The sequence below is a fragment of the Filicampus tigris genome, chromosome 11, assembly GCF_054856515.1.
Source record: "Filicampus tigris isolate MCC_2025a chromosome 11, RoL_Ftig_1.0, whole genome shotgun sequence".
NCBI classification, from domain to species: Eukaryota; Metazoa; Chordata; class Actinopteri; order Syngnathiformes; family Syngnathidae; genus Filicampus; species Filicampus tigris.
The window spans coordinates 12,182,528-12,202,233 of record NC_141227.1 but is presented as its reverse complement, the minus strand read 5'-3'; the positions used below and the strand labels follow the sequence as shown (position 1 = coordinate 12,202,233).

The 19,706-nt window shown below is 38.1% G+C and overlaps 1 protein-coding gene across 12 annotated transcripts in view; it reads left to right on the top strand.

Annotated features, from left to right (window-relative positions):
* Nucleotides 1-19,706, top strand: part of LOC147139770 (neurexin-1a-like) — a 217,865-nt gene that overhangs the window by 186,247 nt on the left and 11,912 nt on the right. For 8 of the 12 annotated variants that reach the window (XM_086045831.1, XM_086045829.1, XM_086045824.1 and 5 more), the window contains 3 exons: nt 3,299-3,388; nt 4,630-4,949; nt 18,027-18,114. In XM_086045831.1, the coding sequence (XP_085901957.1) occupies nt 3,299-3,388; nt 4,630-4,949; nt 18,027-18,114 (498 nt within the window). The remainder of the gene's footprint in view (nt 1-3,298; nt 3,389-4,629; nt 4,950-18,026; nt 18,115-19,706) is intronic. The other 4 variants (XM_086045828.1, XM_086045832.1, XM_086045823.1 and 1 more) reach the window with 2 other exon arrangements.

The following is a 19,706-nucleotide window of genomic DNA, read 5'->3' as shown; positions in this document are numbered from 1 at the left end:
AGATCAACAGTTACTATAATAGAGCAAAGTAGACAGCAAAAATGATGGTTGGAAAGCCCAACAGACAGAAAGATGCAGATTGCATCAGAGGGAGCAATCATTCCGAAAGCAGGGCAGTAATTGTTCCACCTAGACTTATATTGCTGTCATCGTAATCTCATTAAAAAGCCTCGTCCTTCATACTTAAGAGGGCCCATTAAAAATCTTTAGCGTAATTATTCTAATCTAAAATTCAAAGCTCACGCGTAAATGCATAACTCCCCTTCTGTTTGCTGTACTAGATGCTTTTATTCTTGCTCTGCTTTACGCTACACACAAAAGGCTGGACTGCAACCAAAACAAGAAAGGGAAAAAAGGGCTTCTTCTCCAGAGTATTGGCCATGAAAGTAATACCAACACAATGGTGTCGCCATGCCCACAGGGCACCATGCAGCATCCTATTACGGTACCCAATGAGCATGCACTGCACACAAAGATAATAGAGAAGTCCCTGCCTGGCCTTATTCTTTTTACTGTTATCAGTACACAGTGCACTTACATGACTGACCCTGCTTTCCCTTCCCACTCTCTCTGTACCTTTTACCTCAAGATGACCATCCCTGCCCCCTCTGTCCATCTCACCCACTATCCGATTTTTTTTCCTCACCTTGCAGTGTGGAGTCTGATTTTCAGGATGCAGAGTGGGTTGAAGGTGGTGGTTGGCTTTTTTCTTCAAAGAGTCATAGCTGCGTTTTTTTTTTCCCACCTCTCTTCTGCTCATGAACCTGCTCAGCCTTAATTAATTAATCAAAAATAATAGTGAGAATTTTCCCAGCTTTGCCTTTTATAAGTGTTCTGATTCCACTGATAGAAGAAATGTCCCAGTATCTGTATAGTACTGACAATTTTGTTACAAAAGACAAAAAGAAACGAATCAGACCAAATCAGGTCATTTGGAACAGCTCAGCTGAATTGCTGCTGTCTGGAAAAGTAGATAAGCTTGGCCATCTCATACAAAACCAAATCACCACTAGGCAACAGTCACAGGCTCTCTTTGGTGGCCCAATGAATGGACTCGCCTGCAGCCCTGTGGACGGCATTGTTCATGTGCCACAGTGGGGATCAATACATTATCGTAACGTGATTATGTTCTCCTTTAATTGACCCCGGTATGAGACTGACCAGGTATGGAACCCAGCCAAACTAGTAGAGTGCAGAATAGTGAGCATGATTTGTACACAAATAGAGACATTTTTGATTATCTGTGTGCATGGTTAAGAGTGCGTCTGCGTGTTACTGTGTGCTCACATGGGCCTTTCTTCATTATTTGTTTTTGCTTAATGTAAGTTTTCCTCAATTCTGTATCGCGATAGATGTTTTTGCGTATTAGCTGTATTGTGGTTGCATCGTTATGGTTACACGACATAAAACCAACTCACAAACTTTTAAGGGGGGTCTAAACACAAACATTGTTTCTGCAAGATTATGATGTATGTGCCCCCACTAGTCTAAACACGTTAGTCTGATTATTATTGTGTTCGCGGAGTAAGAATTAAACTAATTATTTTATCAACTTGCATCCATCTCAGGGGGGGCATGTTAAACAAATACATTCTGGTATCGACTGAAATTAACATCACAATGATTCAAACTGTGCTTGTTGTAATTATGACATGAGCATCAACCCATAGTTATGCTAGTTATTGCAGCATACACGGGGAACCCGCTAACCGGTTTTCCGAATTTGGTCACGTGACGTTCGCAATGCAAGCAGTAGTGCCGTTAGTTTCCATGCACAACAGAAGGCGATATTGTCTCACATAGCCGCCCTCTGAGATGGATGAATTCTTTTACAAATGCAATTTCAATCACAATACCCTGTTTAGATTATAAGGTACAGTGTTCAGGATGCACATCAATATTTAACAACCGACACCATTGTGCAAATTGTTTATTATTTATGTATTTGTTTTAGCCACATAAGAATGAAATTCTTTGGTCCCAAAGCCAAATTATTCCAGGCTATATTTCCCATAATGTCATATTCTATTTCCTAACAGCTTGTACATCTTAAGGGCCATGATGGACATTTACTCTCAAATGTTGTTTAAAGATGAAAAAGAAGAAACATAATGTACTTCAGGGTTAGCTATAATAAGAATGTACCTCTAAAATTTTGAAAAAAAGCAAATAACCGGTGACAACTTGACACAATCTGCAGCCAAATTCATGAGCTCAATCGACAAGTTTTAAATCCTTTTCAAAGTTGCTGAGCCGTTGTAGTCATTCAAGCTGATGTGATGAAAAATGTGTCCATTTTTTTTCTTTTTTTTTCTTCTTTTTTTTTTAACCACCAAGACCTCCTCTCCCTCAAGTCTCTGTGCTCCGGTCTGCTCGGAGGCCATTCACCTCCAAAGCATTGTTAGCTACCAAATCTTTAATCTCCACTGAGTGAATTAATATAGTTGATGGAACAAACATTGTCAATCTGCAAGAAGAATGAAGCGGACTGAATTCAATCTCTGCAGACAATAGCAGAGGGGAAAGCACTCACTCTTTAGCTCCGGTGAAGTTAGTGGACCTGAAAAAAGGTTGATGCAGAGTTTGTCCTCATTTATGCCGAATGGTCCTCCAAAGTAAAAGTGCAGGTTGCTTTAGAATACTGTATTGCTTCTCTCTCCGTGGCATTTCTTTACTGAATGACACTATTCCACCCACAATAGCCGTTCTCACGCAAACATGTGACAGTCACTTGTCCCCGTAGCTTTTGTCAAATCCATTTTATAGAACAACTATGCAATATAAATCTTTCTACATTGTTTTCTCTGACTGAATAGTTTTATTGTTCAATGTATGACCTGTTGTAAATAGACATTTATTTCCTGTCAACTAGGCTATTCATTACGAGATTGGTATTTGCAATGTGTTAAATTTATCTTGCTTTTAAAACCAGCAACTAAGGGTGACATATATTTTTTTTAAATGTATGTACATAACTAGCATAAAGCATTTTAAAATGTTCAGAATGAAAAGACAAATGTGTTGGAGATAAGGCTTGAGTATGAAACTTGTAATGTGGTTTGTTTTTTAACATAGCTTTCTTAATCTAAAGGATGAAACCATTTAATTTCAATTAATGTAGGCCTAAATAAATTAAATGTTTGTTTAAATAATGGTTGATTAAATATTTGTTATAAATACACTAAACATTTTCAATATAAAACATGTAAATGTGCAGTTGTTTAGCTATACCAGTATGAACATTTAACCTTTGACCTTACAGATTGTAACCACTGAAATGTCTCTTTAAACTTTAAAGGCAACAATGATAACGAACGCCTGGCGATTGCTAGACAGCGAATCCCATTCCGACTTGGTCGAGTAGTTGACGAATGGCTACTCGACAAAGGTAAAATCACTGATTAAAATTTCAAATAGAATAATTTGATCATAACTAAGTTGTTGCAATATTTTGTAAACACTAAACATAAAATAAAACATGAATAAAATAAATGATTTGAGTAGTTAATATACTAATGTTACTGTTCAATAATGTATTTATTTTGTAGTCAGCTGTTTTAATACGTGTGTGAACTTATGGTTAAAGGGACTATAAATATGAATTTAAATCTCAACATTGTTAAAATTTCTATAAATTCTAGTAGCCTTTTGCTGTAAACTTCTAAATGATAAATATAAATTTAGTATTTATAATTGTCTTGTTTGTTTTTATTTTTTTGTGAAACATTTTTTGAAACTATATTTTTTCACAGATTTGTGCCTTTTCATTTTTTGGTGATTAAACTGCCAGAAATTATAAATAGACAACAATATGAATTGGCGGCAGAATTTTGGAGTCCCTTTAACATATTTTGTTAAGATGTATAGGGCTTTATATCAATGAACTGTAACATTAAAACAAACTGAGTGCATGCTTTGATTTTACAATGTAATAACCAATTCATGTTTCACATAAAATGTGAAATGACCCCCTTTATGTTTTATTGCTTTGTTCATTTTGTTCTAATCAATTGTCATATCACATTTTTCTTGTGTTTGTTTATGTTTTTGTGTTTTTCTTCATGCTTAATTAACCTTATGGAGTTGACTATTCTTTGATTGTGTTTGCTAAAAGGAGTCTGGATGCCTCCTACTAGAATGTCATATCATCACTTATAATTTCCATGCTTGCTCTGTTCCAAGTTCTTAAATCTTAAAACTTGAAGTAAAACATGCTTATAGAAACAAATATGAACGCATCATTGGTTTCTATAAATTTTGTACATATATATGCCATATTGTATGTACCGGTATACAATATTAATATTTCTTATTGCCGCATCATAGTGATAATTACTGAATCAAAATGTATTTTATTATTTTCATGAGACTAACCTTTTAGCAAAGCTGCTTTTTTTCTTATTTGCATTTGTGTTTTTTCACAAAGCAGGCATGTCATCATAGTAACTGCAATAAATTGCCAGGGTTTGCTTCTACAACCCGTAATTTATTGGTCTCATTAGCCACTGGCGAGTAATTTGTCTTTTTGTCTTATGTTGTTTTTGTTGTTGTTGTTGTTGTTGTTATTTTTGTTTACTTAAATTGTCTACAATCCAACAGATTTGTATATGTAACATTGTTTTCCCACAGGGCGGCAGCTCACTATCTTCAACAGCCAAACTACCATACAGATTGGTGGCTGGGAGCGAGACCGGACTAGATCCTTTCAGGGCCAACTCTCAGGCCTCTACTATAATGGCCTGAAAGTGTTCAACATGGCCGCAGAGGGGGACCCCAACATTAAGATCCAAGGCAGTGCACGGCTTGTAGGGGAGTCGCCTTCCTCTATAACACCACAGTCAAGCACTACAGCCAATCGGTCCGAAAGTTCCACAACTATTATGGAGCTCACCACCACCACTGCATCCAGTCGACGAGTCAAACAAACAACACCACGAGAGCCTCAGCAGGTAAGCTGGTCTTTGAATTGTTCTTTTGGAATAGCTGTCCAGACATTAAGTGCAATCAATGTGCACAACTTGCAAAACTCTCTAGCCCATTTGGCGTGAAAGGTGATGGTAGAATACCGCATTTCCAGAAATATTGCCCTCCACTTGAAAGAAATAAGCACCTATCCTCAAACAGATGCCTCTTTTTTTCCCCCTCAGGAAAGAAAACAGTAGTTACTGTAATTACCTTACTTCATAAATACTATTGCAGCATTAACTACTGGGCCTTTCGGACTGCCTTACCCAAGCCAAACCAGAGCAGAAGCTCCTACCAAGGCAGGTTAACGGTGTTACTGAAATGTTAATTAGTCATTATTGTTTATTTGTAAAGGCCAAAAACATGAAATGCCATTGTGGATTTGTTAATTGCAAGACACATTTGATTTTCGTAAAGGATTCCGGAGGTAAAGGAAGGAAAGCCAACCCCTCTTTAGAGCAATGTGATGGTCAAATCAGTGAGTAACAGTGTTTACGGATTTGACTAAATATGTCTAAATTAAGTGTGAATGTGAGTAGGCTACTGTGAATTGTTGTCTTTTTGTGCCCTGTGATTAACTAGCGAGCTGTTTAAGGTGCACCCCACCTCTCAAAGTCAGCAGGAATAGTCTCCAGCTGAGCCGCAATTGCAGTTTAGTCGTTATAGAAAATGGATGGATGGATACACGGATACGTGGATGGATGAATGGTGCGGCAATTATAATACTTATGACTGTTGTGCAGATGATGCAGATAATCGTTGCACCATTTAAAGTGACAAGTAGCAGTAACAGTGGGCTAATTGTGATGCAACTTTGGATGTGCAATGATGCAGAAAGTCCTTGAGCACTTTCAAGTGTATAATGCGGTGGAATATTGATCAACAATAACAGTTGTACAAGTATGTGGAGAGCTGAAGCTACAGTAAAATGGTCAGTACAGTAATACTGTCACACAGGGATGCGCAAAACTGGCAAAAATTTGCAAAGTGCCATCAGCTGTTTAGGGAGTTGATGGCAAGAGGGAAGAAGCTGTTTGAATGTCCGTTGGTTTTAGTGTGCATGGTTCGGCTGGAAGCGTTGTTACTTCTGTTACTTTTTGGTGTTTTTTTTGGTGGTTTTGCATTTTTAGAAAATAAACTTTCAATTCATTTCCTTAATCCAATAGAATCTAACGATTCTAACCATTTTGTAATATCCAACATATTCTAACAATCCAACAATGGTTAATATGTTAAAATGAACAGATTATTGAGGTTTCAAATGTAAATTCTGGTGCAGCAATGAGGCATCACTATTTCAAGGCTGAATGTCCTACATTCACTCATTCTAGACACCATGCATATGAACTTGCGGATCGGAGTTTGATTGATCAGTAAAACCAAATTAGGATAATGGTGTTATCTGTTTGTACTAAAGAGAGGGTTGAGTTGATCCACTTGATTAAAGAGGTGTTCTGTAATGAAGTCAGCGAGATGAGTGAGGCATACAAAAAAATGTGCACCGGGAGATGTCATTGTCTGTGGCTTGATTCTACCTGACGACCTTTCCGCTGAGAGCTCCTGCAGTGGGACGTTTCAGTCTCAGGACATTGCATTGTGTCTGGCTTCTGTTCAAAGAGATGCATTCAGAGTCCTTAGCCGTGAATGAGTCTCATTTTTAGCATTGTCGATCTGGTTTACCTCCTCTCTGATGGCCATTTCAATTCAGTGATTTTTCTCATTTAAACAAACTTTACATTATACAACCAGTTTAGCATGACTAGCCTCAATGGAACCGGCACGGCAACTGTTATTATGTTTGACATTCAGCGAAGGGATTGTTACAAATAATTACTTTATCCTCAATATATTACCATATCCCTTGCCTTTATAAGTTGCATGCAAATACAGCAACGTTTTACTAGTTCTGTCATACATTTGTTTTGTCTAGTTGCATACAGATTTGCGACAATCCAACAATTCTTTAGAGAAATCACTAGAAACAGTTAAGTTACAAAAACTCAAATCCATTATAATTGAATTTTAATTTCATTTTAGATTGAACCTTGGATCATTACTTTGAGGAATCTTTACCAGAAAATGTATGACATGTTACAACTATTGAAAATTATTATACACTTTACCATTAACGTAGTTATTAGTAATCAGTAGTAGTTATAGCATCACTGCTAATACCTCCATTGCCCCTTAAAATGTTCTTGGGGTCTTGAATATATATATATATATATATATATATATATATATATATATATATATATATATATATATATATATATATATATATATATATATGTCAAAACTAACAAAAAACGCGACAACAACCAAAAAGGGAGAGAATGTTCTTATGTAGTGCAGCCATTGACAGCCCCTGACAGTGATTGATGTTCATCCCTGAGAAGAAGGGCATGATCCTGACCGCTACACAAGTCCCAGGGATAGACTAGATTTAACATACTGCAAGAGTTTTATTCTGTTGTCTCCTTTCATCAAATGTGACACCATGGGGCTCTATTTTCTTGCAAATCTGGTACGTGCTGCAGTGTAAATCTGCACAGGAGTGAGATAGACAACGTTTTGGTATTTTCTCAGACCTGCGCAAGATGGTGCAACGTGGCACATTCTAAAAAGGGTGTTTTACACCGTTGTGGGCGTGAACACAGCCGACTTGTTTTGCCTCCAATCGAAATGCCTCCTCATTTCCTTTAAATGCCACATGCAAGAGGCATGCTGTTAGTCCTTGACATGGCAGGAGAAGACACTGATTTGCTTGAGTCGTGGGGCAGGTCGAGGTGCGCAATGTACGTTCAATATGAAGTGCAAGCAGACCTCCATGAGCCGATGATGTAAAGTAGACACTTGGGAGACTGCCTTCTACCCTGATTGTATGTTTCTGTGTGTGAACCAAATTCCAAGTGTATTGAGCCTTCAGCGAATAAATCAGGATATGTCAGTTTTTACACTCGAGTGCAGTTGCCCTGTCTACAAATATACGTAGATCCCCATATGGTAATAATCTTTTGTTGTGGATGACCTGGAAACTGTAGTATGTCGCAACCATCCTTTTTATAATCATCGATGCACTTCTTCTCTTATCCAGTAGCTACAGTATCTGCCCTTAGGCCTCATTCTGATTGTCTTGGTCCTAGATTGGATTATTGTTTTACAAGCGAAGGCTGCAATCTTAGATTTAACGCTAATCCTGCATACGCCGGTATTCAGACCTGAGCTTTATCTGAGTTTGAGTCACTCCTCAGGCAAATAAACCTATGCAGTGCAGACTCTTCAACTGCAGATTTATAAGATAAGAGACCCACGGATTATTTGGTCTTAATTTTGCTTGAGATCATATCTGACATTACATTTCTAAACATAATACTGACTCTATGCTATTTCCACTTCAGAATGAACTATTAACCCATTTAGACTGGGAGCGCATTACCGCATTTCTACCCCTAGAGCCGGGAGCACTGTTGCATATTTCTACCTTTACAGCCGGAAAAGCGGATACATCTTTTTTTGGGGTTTTTTTACCAATTCTTGGTCTCATAGCCAATTAAATGCATCACAATATACACATGACGGGTTGTGAGCCCTCGTAAGATCCTGGAATTTTTTTCGAGCAGTAATGGCGGACGCAGAAGATCAGAGTTCTGAAATAAGTGACGGTAGTGATATAGACGACGAGCTTGTGGACCAGTGGAACCAGTTGATTGTGGTATATGGTTAAAACATATGTGTGAAAGCCACGCGTCTAAGATCTCAAATTATTTTGGAATTATGTTTCTGTCTACTACAGGGCCTGAGATATTAATTATTTTGTCGGTGTTGAATTTCTGGGAAAACTCCAGGTTTTCAAGGGTAATTCCAAAGACGACCTTAGGTTTTGGGGAGCTGTTGAGCCAGGCGCTTTAGGCCTTGATGGGATATGGTGTACACTCACATCTGACAAGGATGTTGTAGTATTTAAACCTAGAATACAAACGTCAAAATTAGTGACACTGTTTGGCAGCCATATGGGACACTATTATGTTATAGTAGGATGTGTCTTTGACCGTCAACTATGGCATGAGTTGTAGCAGGTAGTCTTGCCTTGGTGTGCCTGAGGCCTGGTCACACCCTTTGCCCATTCAGGGCCAACAGATGGCAGGGGAGCTGCAAGGGTCCCTGGCCTGCAGCATTCGCTCCCCATGACAGACTATATCCATCATCTCGGTGTCACCAAAGGCAATTATGGAAACTAGCCTTCAATATTATGACGCACACACAGTGAGGCACATGGGTGCCTTACTAACGGCGTAGAAAACACAGATCAGCATGTGTTGACGTGTTTGCATGACTTGATATATACCGGTACAATGTTCGATTGGAGCTAACAGCAGGATGAATAGGATTGCATTTGCTTTATTCAAGTATTTGCTGTTTTCTTTTCATTTTTTGTCTTTTTCATGTCATTATTCAAAGAAACCCAAATCTTAATGTTTCTCTGGGTCTCCCAAGGTAGCGTATCAGAGGCCAAAAGATGTGTACCGCTTATTCTGTTTGAATGGCAAAAAAGAAACATTGTGTGTGATTTTTTATAACAGAGCGATATTGACACTAACACTTTACAGCATGCTTTATTGACCATTTTGTCATCTCACAGGGCATTGGCTCTTATGATTTGCTGAGAAACAAGGATAATAGAACTCTTGTTAGAGAGGCTTATTCATTATGAATATGAGCTTTGTACCAACTATTCAATGAGATCCACATATACGTCTTTCATTTAAAAAAATGTCTTTTCTGAAAAAAATGTCTGCCAAGAGCTGATATACAGTACATCTTTAAAAGCTTATGTTTAAAGCCTCTGCTGTCATATTTCAATTCATGGTTCTCAAAGGAGAACTGAATGTTTTCCTTAAGCATTGGGTAAGCCCTTAATTAAATAAATCCCATCAGCTTTTCACAAATAAGCATTTAATGTAACATATTCAATGCGTTATGATACGCAATAGCTGTGACCTACACAACTTCAACTTGAGTAGTACCAATCTGTTTACCTGTATTTAATTTGGTGTAACGTGATCATTATCAATTCAGCATACTAATGAAATCCATAAGAGCCTAATTGCCCAATGAACGGCACCTTGATTTCATGTTAAGTGCACTAACAATTCAAGAGGCGTTAAACATGCACAAAGGGGTCATTACGTGGTGACATCGTCATCCATTAGATCCTAAATAAGGTGAAACATCACAGTCTTCATGCAGCTCCTAATTTGACAATGAATTTTGATGGAATGCATGTATAGACTCTATTTATAATTGTTCCAATAAGTATTCCTTACTTTATTAAAATGAATAAAGCATTGATTTGGCTATAATTGTTGATCTGCAATTTTCAAGACTATAATCCATTCATGTATTAGTGATTACCGTCTTACTGGTTGTCAATGGTAAATATTAAAGCAGAACTATTCATGTCTTGGCAGATTAAAATGAAAAAAAATTAAGAAATGCAAATAAAGAGCTTATCCGGCATGATCTGTTTGGGATTTGGGATCATCTTGCTTTCTTGCTGCTGACTCCCAGAGTTGCTCATTGTGGTTCATTCCATGGAGAATGACACATCCAGACCTGGGAGGCAGGGATCTGATTATGTGGATGCTCTGTGGAAGCCACATAAGACCCAGCCTACTGTTGGAGGGCAGAACAGCTTTTCTCTTTCCTTGATTTTTTTTCTTTTGGTCTGGTTTCTTTGTTTGTTTGTTTTTGTGTTTAGTTTTTTTTTTTAACATTACATATGGGACTTGACCCTTCACTAGATTCATCTCAGTCATGGAGGAATCTATATTAGGTTGACAAATTTGTTCCTGTCACCTGACGAGGGACTGGGACTACCGTACATGTCAAAAAGCAGCTAAACTCAGAAAGACAATGATCTGTAGCTAAGCGGTACATTCCTCCCTTTTTGTCTCTCCTAAAACACACTTGTGCATGTTTGAGTTTATCTTCTATTTTTAGCCTTTGACACTGAACTAGATTCCTCAAACGACACGAGTTTGTTAGTAATGAGACATGATGATAAGCTATTTTTTTTTTACCTTTCTTACATTTCTTCACATATACTTAATGTGTTACTCCAACTGGGCACTTCTCTGCTTTCAGAGAAGATTACAACCAAGGTGAGCTAGGGATGCACACAGAGCTCCAGATTCGATTTCAGATAAGGAAAAATGCCAAAGCGGGGGGGAACGCTGCAGTGGAGACAGACTTTATCTGAGACGTGTCTTACTGAGAGTAAGGGGGCAAATTGAAGTGTGTAATATTGAAGATGCTGTGCATGATGCAAATGATTAACAATATAGTAGGAGGTAGGCTTTATGAATTGGATTTAAAACATTTCTGTATTGGCCGCATTTAACTAAGAGAGGAGAACTAATGACCTGCTTGAAGTTGTAATCAACACGCCAGAGGATCAATTTGCTCCATCTGCGCTCATCCATGTGATGTTATCTTACAAAGTATTTTTCAGGCAGTTACCGCAAAAGTTATACAATACTCTTAGAAGACATAGACCGACTGGTAAAATTCAATACAAAAGCTGGTTTGAAAAATATCTTACTGGTATGGTGAACAGGATACATTCTCTGTCCCGAATATAGCCTGAGTGGGTTCCTCTCATATGCAACTACACGTTTATTACCACTGCAAGTTGGATAAATGCTGAGGAATTTACATTTTCACTGTAGTAAGTGCCTCTTGCTAGAAAATTGTTCAAAGTTTTTCTGAGGATTCCACAAAGCAGAGTATCAGTGCATTAAAGTAGAAATGATCTGAATTGAAAGAGAGTTGTCGTTTCACAGTCGTGCTCTTGGCTTTTGAGGGGAAACGCGGCTCATAAGCGCACACATGCATGTGTCCCTGCAGTCCAAAAAGAACAATGTTTGCTCATTCCATGTCTTTTTTTCATGGTATCAGCAATACAGTCCTGCTTTGAACTCCTTTTTACTGCATTTTATGTCACAAAGCCAATTGAATTGGAAGTGTGTGTCCCTACGCTGCTGCATGAAATTGGGTGTACCGGGTGTGTGAAGCTGCCTCCCAGCGCCTTGTTAGCCTGTCTGGGCACAGTGACTTAAAAGCCCCAGGAAGATGTATAGAAAGACACAAGCGCAAGAGTACCAAGAGATGAGATAGAGGGCCTCAAACTAGTTTTTTTTTTCTTTTGTTTTGTTTATATCCTGCCCTGATACTCTTCCTGAAGTCCAGTAGAAGGAACTGCTGATTGGCTTTAAATAAAGCAAAGTTCCCTAAAGGGGACAATATCTCATAAATTACACAATGAAACAACATGGTATTATGTGGTCTAAGCTCTTGTTGAATGCTGCAAAAGTGAAAAGGCATATTGATTAGCCACACTTTATTGTCGTTGAGGAATGCTGGATTTTTGGATCAGTTCACTGGATAGCACCAAGTATCTGATGATTTATGCCATATTTTCTCCTATAGTGGTCCGTAGTCCACTATAAGCCAAGTCTTGATGAAACAAGCATGCCACCCCCTTTCGTGTGACTGTGTTTGACACCACTGATGTAAAGCAAATGAGGATGATGAAAGTGACTAATGCTATTTTTACCCAGATGATTTTTTCTAACTGTTACTCACTCTGCCCTGAGCTATACAATGATTATCAGCCTGTAAACACTTGTGTCATTCTTAATTTGTCAGGAGAAATTTATTCTAGCTTCTCTATGATATGAGATGATACGATATGATATGACATATGATATGATATGAGATGATATGATATGAGATGATATGAGATGATATGATATGAGATGATATGATATGATACTGTATATGATATGATATGATATATGATATAAATACTATATTTTATTAACATGATACATCATCTCTCAGCTGATGTGACAATGCGACTCACATCGTCTTGAATGTGTGGGTCTGTGATGTTGACAGCTTGGCAGAAGGAAGAGTGTGGGCGAAGGCCAGGCTTTTTGCACTGTACTAACCTCACAGTCTGAGAGGCTCTCTTGCCTTCATTATTCCGATGAAATCTATTGAGCATCTGGGACTAAATTATTCATCACCATCGACCCAGTTACAGGCTGCTAAATTGTCATCAGGCGTTGTTATAAGTTGTGATAGCTACGGTGGGCTTCATCGGTAATGGTCACAATTTTATTGATATTATCAGTGACTTTAATTTGCTTTATTACAGCTTTCAGTTTTACTATTCTTTATAAAAGAAAGTGAAAGGATTTTTTTCAGACTCCGTCTTAACATGAGAAATTGGATTTTGCTCTACCACTCTCACTGGTGCACTAATGGCGTGTTGTGCCCAAAACGAAGCTCAAGACACCAAACCCCTCCCATTTAGTGCAGACGCCACCACTCTTGTTGCAACTGGACACACAAACATTTGCAACCATGAGAAATAATAGCAAGCAAAAGCTTTGCTTTATTTGTTGTGGGAGACTGTGTTGGTGACTTTGAAAAAAACCTTAAAGTAGTCGTATAGTACAATCTTGTGCATCTTCAATCCAGCCACGCTACTTCAATTAAAAGAAAAAGAGGAGGCTTTCCTATTGCAGCATTGTAGGGTATTTTAATCTGGCTTGGAGCTGCTACGTGTCCCTGACTTCATTATAGTTATGAAAGGTAATTATGCTTATACAAGCCCAAATGGTATTTTAAATTAGCCTTCCTAGTCATTAAAAAGAAATGTTTGCGTTTTCTTTTGGCTATAGGAATATTTTTGAAATGTAATATGTCAGTAAACACATGCCATCTGTGATAGAAATTCACACCTTGTCCTTGTGCTTTGGAACACTGCAAAATCACGTAAGGTGATACTAACATACTAAAACCTACGCTTTTGGTGTAAAATGTGGCTTTGGGAAAATGTCATGCAAGTTGACCTATACTGTAAGGATGAAATGTATTATGGAAATGTGACCTTGTCTGGTTAGGGTAAGGGTCTGGTTGGCTATGATTACATGATTAGAAATAAGAGATAGCCCTGAGGAGTAGTTGTTTGCGCAGCTTTAGAATTGTGTAAATGAATGTGTGTTATGCAACAGAAAGATGAGACAAACCTCGTCTAGAAGCCACATTTGCTCATGCATTCCATGGCAGCCATTTAAGGCTTTCTAATTGAAATAATGTATCCTCCTTGAGCAGACAAATGTTCCTGTTATGTACAAATATAGAATCAGAGAAATCCCTGTACAACAAGACCTTAGACTGGATAGAAACAGGGTTTGCCAGGGGATACACAAAGACAGCAAGGTAAAAGAAAACAACAAGCATCCTCAATGGAATACATTAGTAGGACAGCACAAGCGTGCATCAGATAAACCCTTCAGATGCCTTTTGTGTCCTCCTGACTTTCAGCTTGTCTCCAAAGAGATGTGCTGTGTGCCAAAGAGTATTCATCAAATTAGACCAGAAAGACAACAACGTGAAAAGCTATCACTCTTCACAGAGGTGCACCAACAGGTTATCACCCTGAAAGTCTCTCTTGCTTTTGAGCACCAGGGCATCGGCACACAAAATCCCCTGAAGAGCAACTCATTCCACGCGCAACACAAAGGTGAAAGCATTGAGTAAAAGAAAGAAAGTGTAGTGTTCTGCAGAATTTTGAAGTCACCTTTTGAAAAATGTACTGAGTGCTGACTAAGCTTTCGAGAGGACATTCAGACCAAGGGCACATTAATGTCAGCGGAATATATACATTTGTAAATATAAAATACAAAACACAAATAGACATTACAAATGCCCACCGTAAATCTAAACTTGAGCAAAAAGCATAGAAATGAAATACGGTACATTATAGTTGGGTCAATCATTTAATCAGGACATGAATTGCCATCTGCGGTTGGTGGAGTGATGCCTGGTTTACCCACTTCAATTAAATGGAGGGGGACCTCCATTTGTTTACACTTATGGTTTACTTCTGTGTTGTCATGTTATTTTGGTGAAATTCGGGCGACCTGCGGGCTGTTTCATGTGGGAATTATCTATACACATTTGGAAGAGGCTGGATTCTGATCTGAGAATATCTGACCAACTCTGTATGATTTTTTTTTTTTTTAATCTTTATGCTGCCATGACAAATATCCAAATCTGAATTGTGCCATAAATTGATCCACTTGAAATATATAGTGTAAATCCAGCCATGGAGAAGGGAGACATTTTGCAGTCAGTCAGATTTGATTGCCCAAATTCACTCCACACTTTATGGCCTGTTCATCGTCACCCTATAATCTCCTGTTATCATAGTTTGTATTATGATAAATCTTGGCAAAATCCACCAACTAAATAATCTCACTTGACAGTGTACTTAGAGACTATCAAAATGTTCATGCATTTTGCATGAACTCTAAAAGAAGGTTTCTCTTCTTGTTTTTTTTTTTTTTTGTGTGTGTTTCACACACCAACTTTCTCCCCAGGCTTTCCCAGCACATCCCACTGGAGTGTGCTCTCTGTTGCTCAGACTAGTGGCAGATAAATGAGCTTCTCTCCTTGTTCCACCAGGGCTTCAGCACTTTGCTGCTGGAATAATGATGCTTGCCCAGAGTCGTTGCTTTGAGCACTTTAGAAGTATCTTGTTTATGGGCGCATTTCTCCTGTGTGAATTATGATGCTTAGATTGGAAAATCTAACTCCACTCAGCTAATGAACTCACCTAGAATTGCACAGCATTGTTGGAAAAGGGTTGGATTTTTTTTATTTATTTTTTATTTAATACCTTTGTTTTTAATCAAACGTCCCAGTTTCCATTACTGTAGACGGATTGTATAGTAAGTCACGAGAAATAAAAAGGTCCACATAGGATGAGAACACTTTTCATTTGTAATGCTGAAATGGGCTTTCTGTCATGACCACATTAAAATGTTGGCCTACACTCTAATCCCAGGATGCTTTGTCACATGACAATTCATTTTAGTTGTGATACAGAATCTTAAAGAATATAATGGGTTGATGTATTGATAAAAGCATGAGATTATTTTATTGTAAAAGTGGTCGAAAGGCACAATTTTGCTAGTTACCAATATTAATTTACAGTAAAAGTGATATTCTTAATGTTGAAATTTTTAATAGTACAAACTACAACACTTTGTTTAAATGACTTTGAGCATATGTTTATAAACAGCTTTTCGGATTTGCAACTTGTTAAAGTTTTTTTTTTTTTTTTAATCTTTGATAATAGACATTTTTGTTTTAAAATACAAACAAAAATAACAGGGAGCTCCCAGGGACGGTAGCATGTCTAAGATACTTAAGTGAATACTTAAACAAACAAATAGCTCCCAATAGTTTTTCAAAAATCCAATACAACTGAAAGTTTGATCTTTCGCTTACAATACCTTTGTTTTTGTTTGAACCGAAAATAAAGGTATTGTAAGCGAAAGATCACCAATCCAATTTTAAATTGAACTCTTATAGGCCGTTGCCGATATGCATCAAAATGCCAAATATCTGCACGGATAATCGGCCTGGCCGATAATTTGTCTAACCCTAATAAATACATTGAGTCTAATTATTAATCGTTTAAAACATATTGGTAGATACAGTATACTTCTTTGAACTTGTATTTCAAGTAAATAAGTTGATTCAACTACTTATTTTTAATGATATCAGAGTCGCCGCACTTTGCAGATTTTTCAATAGCAATAAATAGGATGTGGTCGTGACAGTGGTGTTACAGCCGTACACCTCCACTAAAGCTCACTGCGTGGTGATTTAACCTACGTGGCAGGTTTCTTCCACTTCTCCTTTTGCAAATAAATCTGAAGGAAAGGAAGATGAGGATGGGAGGTGGAGGGAGGATGACTGCGATAAGTTAAGAAGAGGAGCTAGAGAGTATTGATTCCATGATCCCCCAAACTTCTGACAGTGAATGTAACGTGTCAACATCCTACGCCAGGAAAAACAAATCACGAGGCTGTAGTGATGAATGTGGCACTCTTGGATCAGACTGCTACACCATCTGGATAGCAAGCACTGTACATCAGAAAATTAAATTTACGTTTGGACGGACTTCCGTGGCCAGCCTCTCCAACAACTCCTCTTCATCACATCTCCTTTGATGGATAATTCCCGGGCCTGTGATGATGTTCGTCTGCACTCCAAATGTCGAAATAATGCTATAGGTACAGTTCAATCAGATTACCTGCATCCAAATGGATGTTAAACTAAATGACATCATCTTTAATTTCCTTAACATGTCAATGCTAATCCAACTGGCAAAAAATGTATTGTGATGCGATGTCAGACATCAGTCCAATAATAGCCCCAACTGAATCAAATGGAGTCCAATTTAATAACAGAGATCACATGTTTTGCAGCATTTTTGTTTAACGCTGCCATGGAAGTAAGATTAAATTTACTGACTGTTGATTTGTAGGCAGGTATAAGTAAAATAATGAAGATATGAACTGTGGACCTTTGTCTTTAAAGGGGAAGTCAACCCAAACATATTTTTTTCAAGAATATATTCTATGCAGAACATATTCTTAAAAGAATATATGTTTGGGTTGACTTCCGCTTTAAGGTTTTTTTCAGGAATACGGCCCGCAATGTATCTCCATTTTCAGAGGGTCTTAATTATTTTTGACAGTGTGACATAATTCTACAGTTTGATGATAGTAGTGTGCTATAATTGAACATTTTAACCAAACATGGAGCGCCAGTCATGCTTCAGAAAATTGGCCTCAAACATTAAGTTATAGACAAACATTGCACACTGCTGAATACAATGCTTCAAAAATGCCTTAGAATGCACTGGAATGCCTTGGAAAGTGTTTACAATGGAAGAAAGATGAACCGTCAGTAGTGTTTCCGGATGAATTTTATTCTCTCATTTTGAATCCAACAGACAGACACTGAGCTTTGGAGCTGACATTAACGCACAGAACTTTAGCCTCTGCTGTTCCACAATAATCCGATTTCATATTCATAGACTGGAGAACCAGTTTGCATGTTTAACAAGTTTAACTTATGGGACTCTCTGCCCTCGCCACTCAACTGTGAACGTATTGCTCTCTTTGCAGACAACCGAGGACATGCTGGTGGCATCAGCAGAGTGTCCAAGCGATGATGAGGACATCGATCCCTGTGAGCCGAGCTCAGGTGGGTTAGGTTAGTCATCTTTTTTATTCTATTTCTCTATGGTTGTGTCAGTTTGTCTCTGTGTGCTGGAGTTCACCCACAACATGACACAATAACACACAACAAGTTTTCCTGAACAATAATTGCGTTAATCTCTTTCTTGTGACTATTCACCTCCATATTTGTTATCACAAGCTCACTTTAGGTGTGCACATTGTAAGGATGTGACATTGTATTGTGTTGGTAATTAAATAATCTGTTTGTTTTTCATGCATAATTTTATTTTTCTTAGGGGGCGAGGGTGGCGGGTGATAGAACTCATATGAGCTTCATAGAGAGATGCTCCTCTAAATAAACATAACAACAGCATGGCCTTAACAGCCTTTGTTAGACTCCCGGTAAACACAAACTTCAAGGAAAGATTTATTTACCACACAATGTTTTATATCAGCTTGCAGTGCTGCCAAACTTTTAATCTCTTACCTTCTCAAGCAAAGGAGAGGCATTAAAGCTAAACCTATGAATAGAGGGATTTTAAAGGTTTTCTGAAGTGATGAGAAAGTGGAAACCATTAAGTCCAGACCACCCACTCCATTTTGAGGCTCTATTGATCAGTGTGAGGTCATCAAACCACCACTAAATTAATCTTTGCCCGGCACCTTGCATTTTCAACTTTTTTTCTGTCTTCCCCCAATAATGGGGTCTAGTGACAATAATAGTAGGATCCCATTTTGTTCTCATGCTGAATATCCAGACGTAGCATTTTTCTAATGTTATTGTCCGTCCGATCTATTTGCTAATCAGATCTGTCATGATCTTATCAAAAATCCAGTGTCTATTGCGTTAGTCAGTCAGTAAGAGCAAAACATAATTTCCATCAAGGAAAAAGCTTTCAGTGATGTTCTTCGCTTTTATTACAAATATAGTTTGTAGTATTCTAATAAAACTACTGCAAAGGCGGAACCCACGCTAACAGCATTGCTGACTAGTATTGTTTTCTTATGGAAAACCAAACAGAAGTGGTATCTCTTAGTCCTTTATCGGGGTTGCAAGATGGAAATGCAAAATGACATGATCATGTTTCTGTAAATCTACGTGCTCCATAAAGAAAGACCTCACGCTTTTAGTATCACTCCAAGGCCTCATTATTCACGTGGCAGGAACTAATAATGGGGCCAAGAGCAAAACAATAACGAGAACTTTCTGTGGCCAGAGGTCAGCACTAGATCGTTTTGCTGTCAACTGCTGACTCTCTAGTAGTAAGTGGGTCACATCAGTTGGTTAAACATTATCATGGCCTTACTTATTTCGCTAACCTCCTGAAAACTCTACACCATAAGCAAAGGCTTATCACCTGTTAAGCCCTCTTTGATTAGATCATATGGCAGCAAATTGAATCCTTCTCCTGGCTTCGAAACCCACAGAGGAATACTAACATGTGTACTATAATAGGAGGCTTATTTAGCTTATTTGGGAAGTGTGCATAGGCATGATGGGAGAGAGCAGTGTCAAGAGTACTCCTCACATTCTCTCTCTCTCTCTCTCTCTCTCTCTCTCTCTCTCTCTCTCTCTCTCTCTCTCTCTCTCTCTCTCTCTCTCTCTCTCTCTCTCTCTCTCTCTCT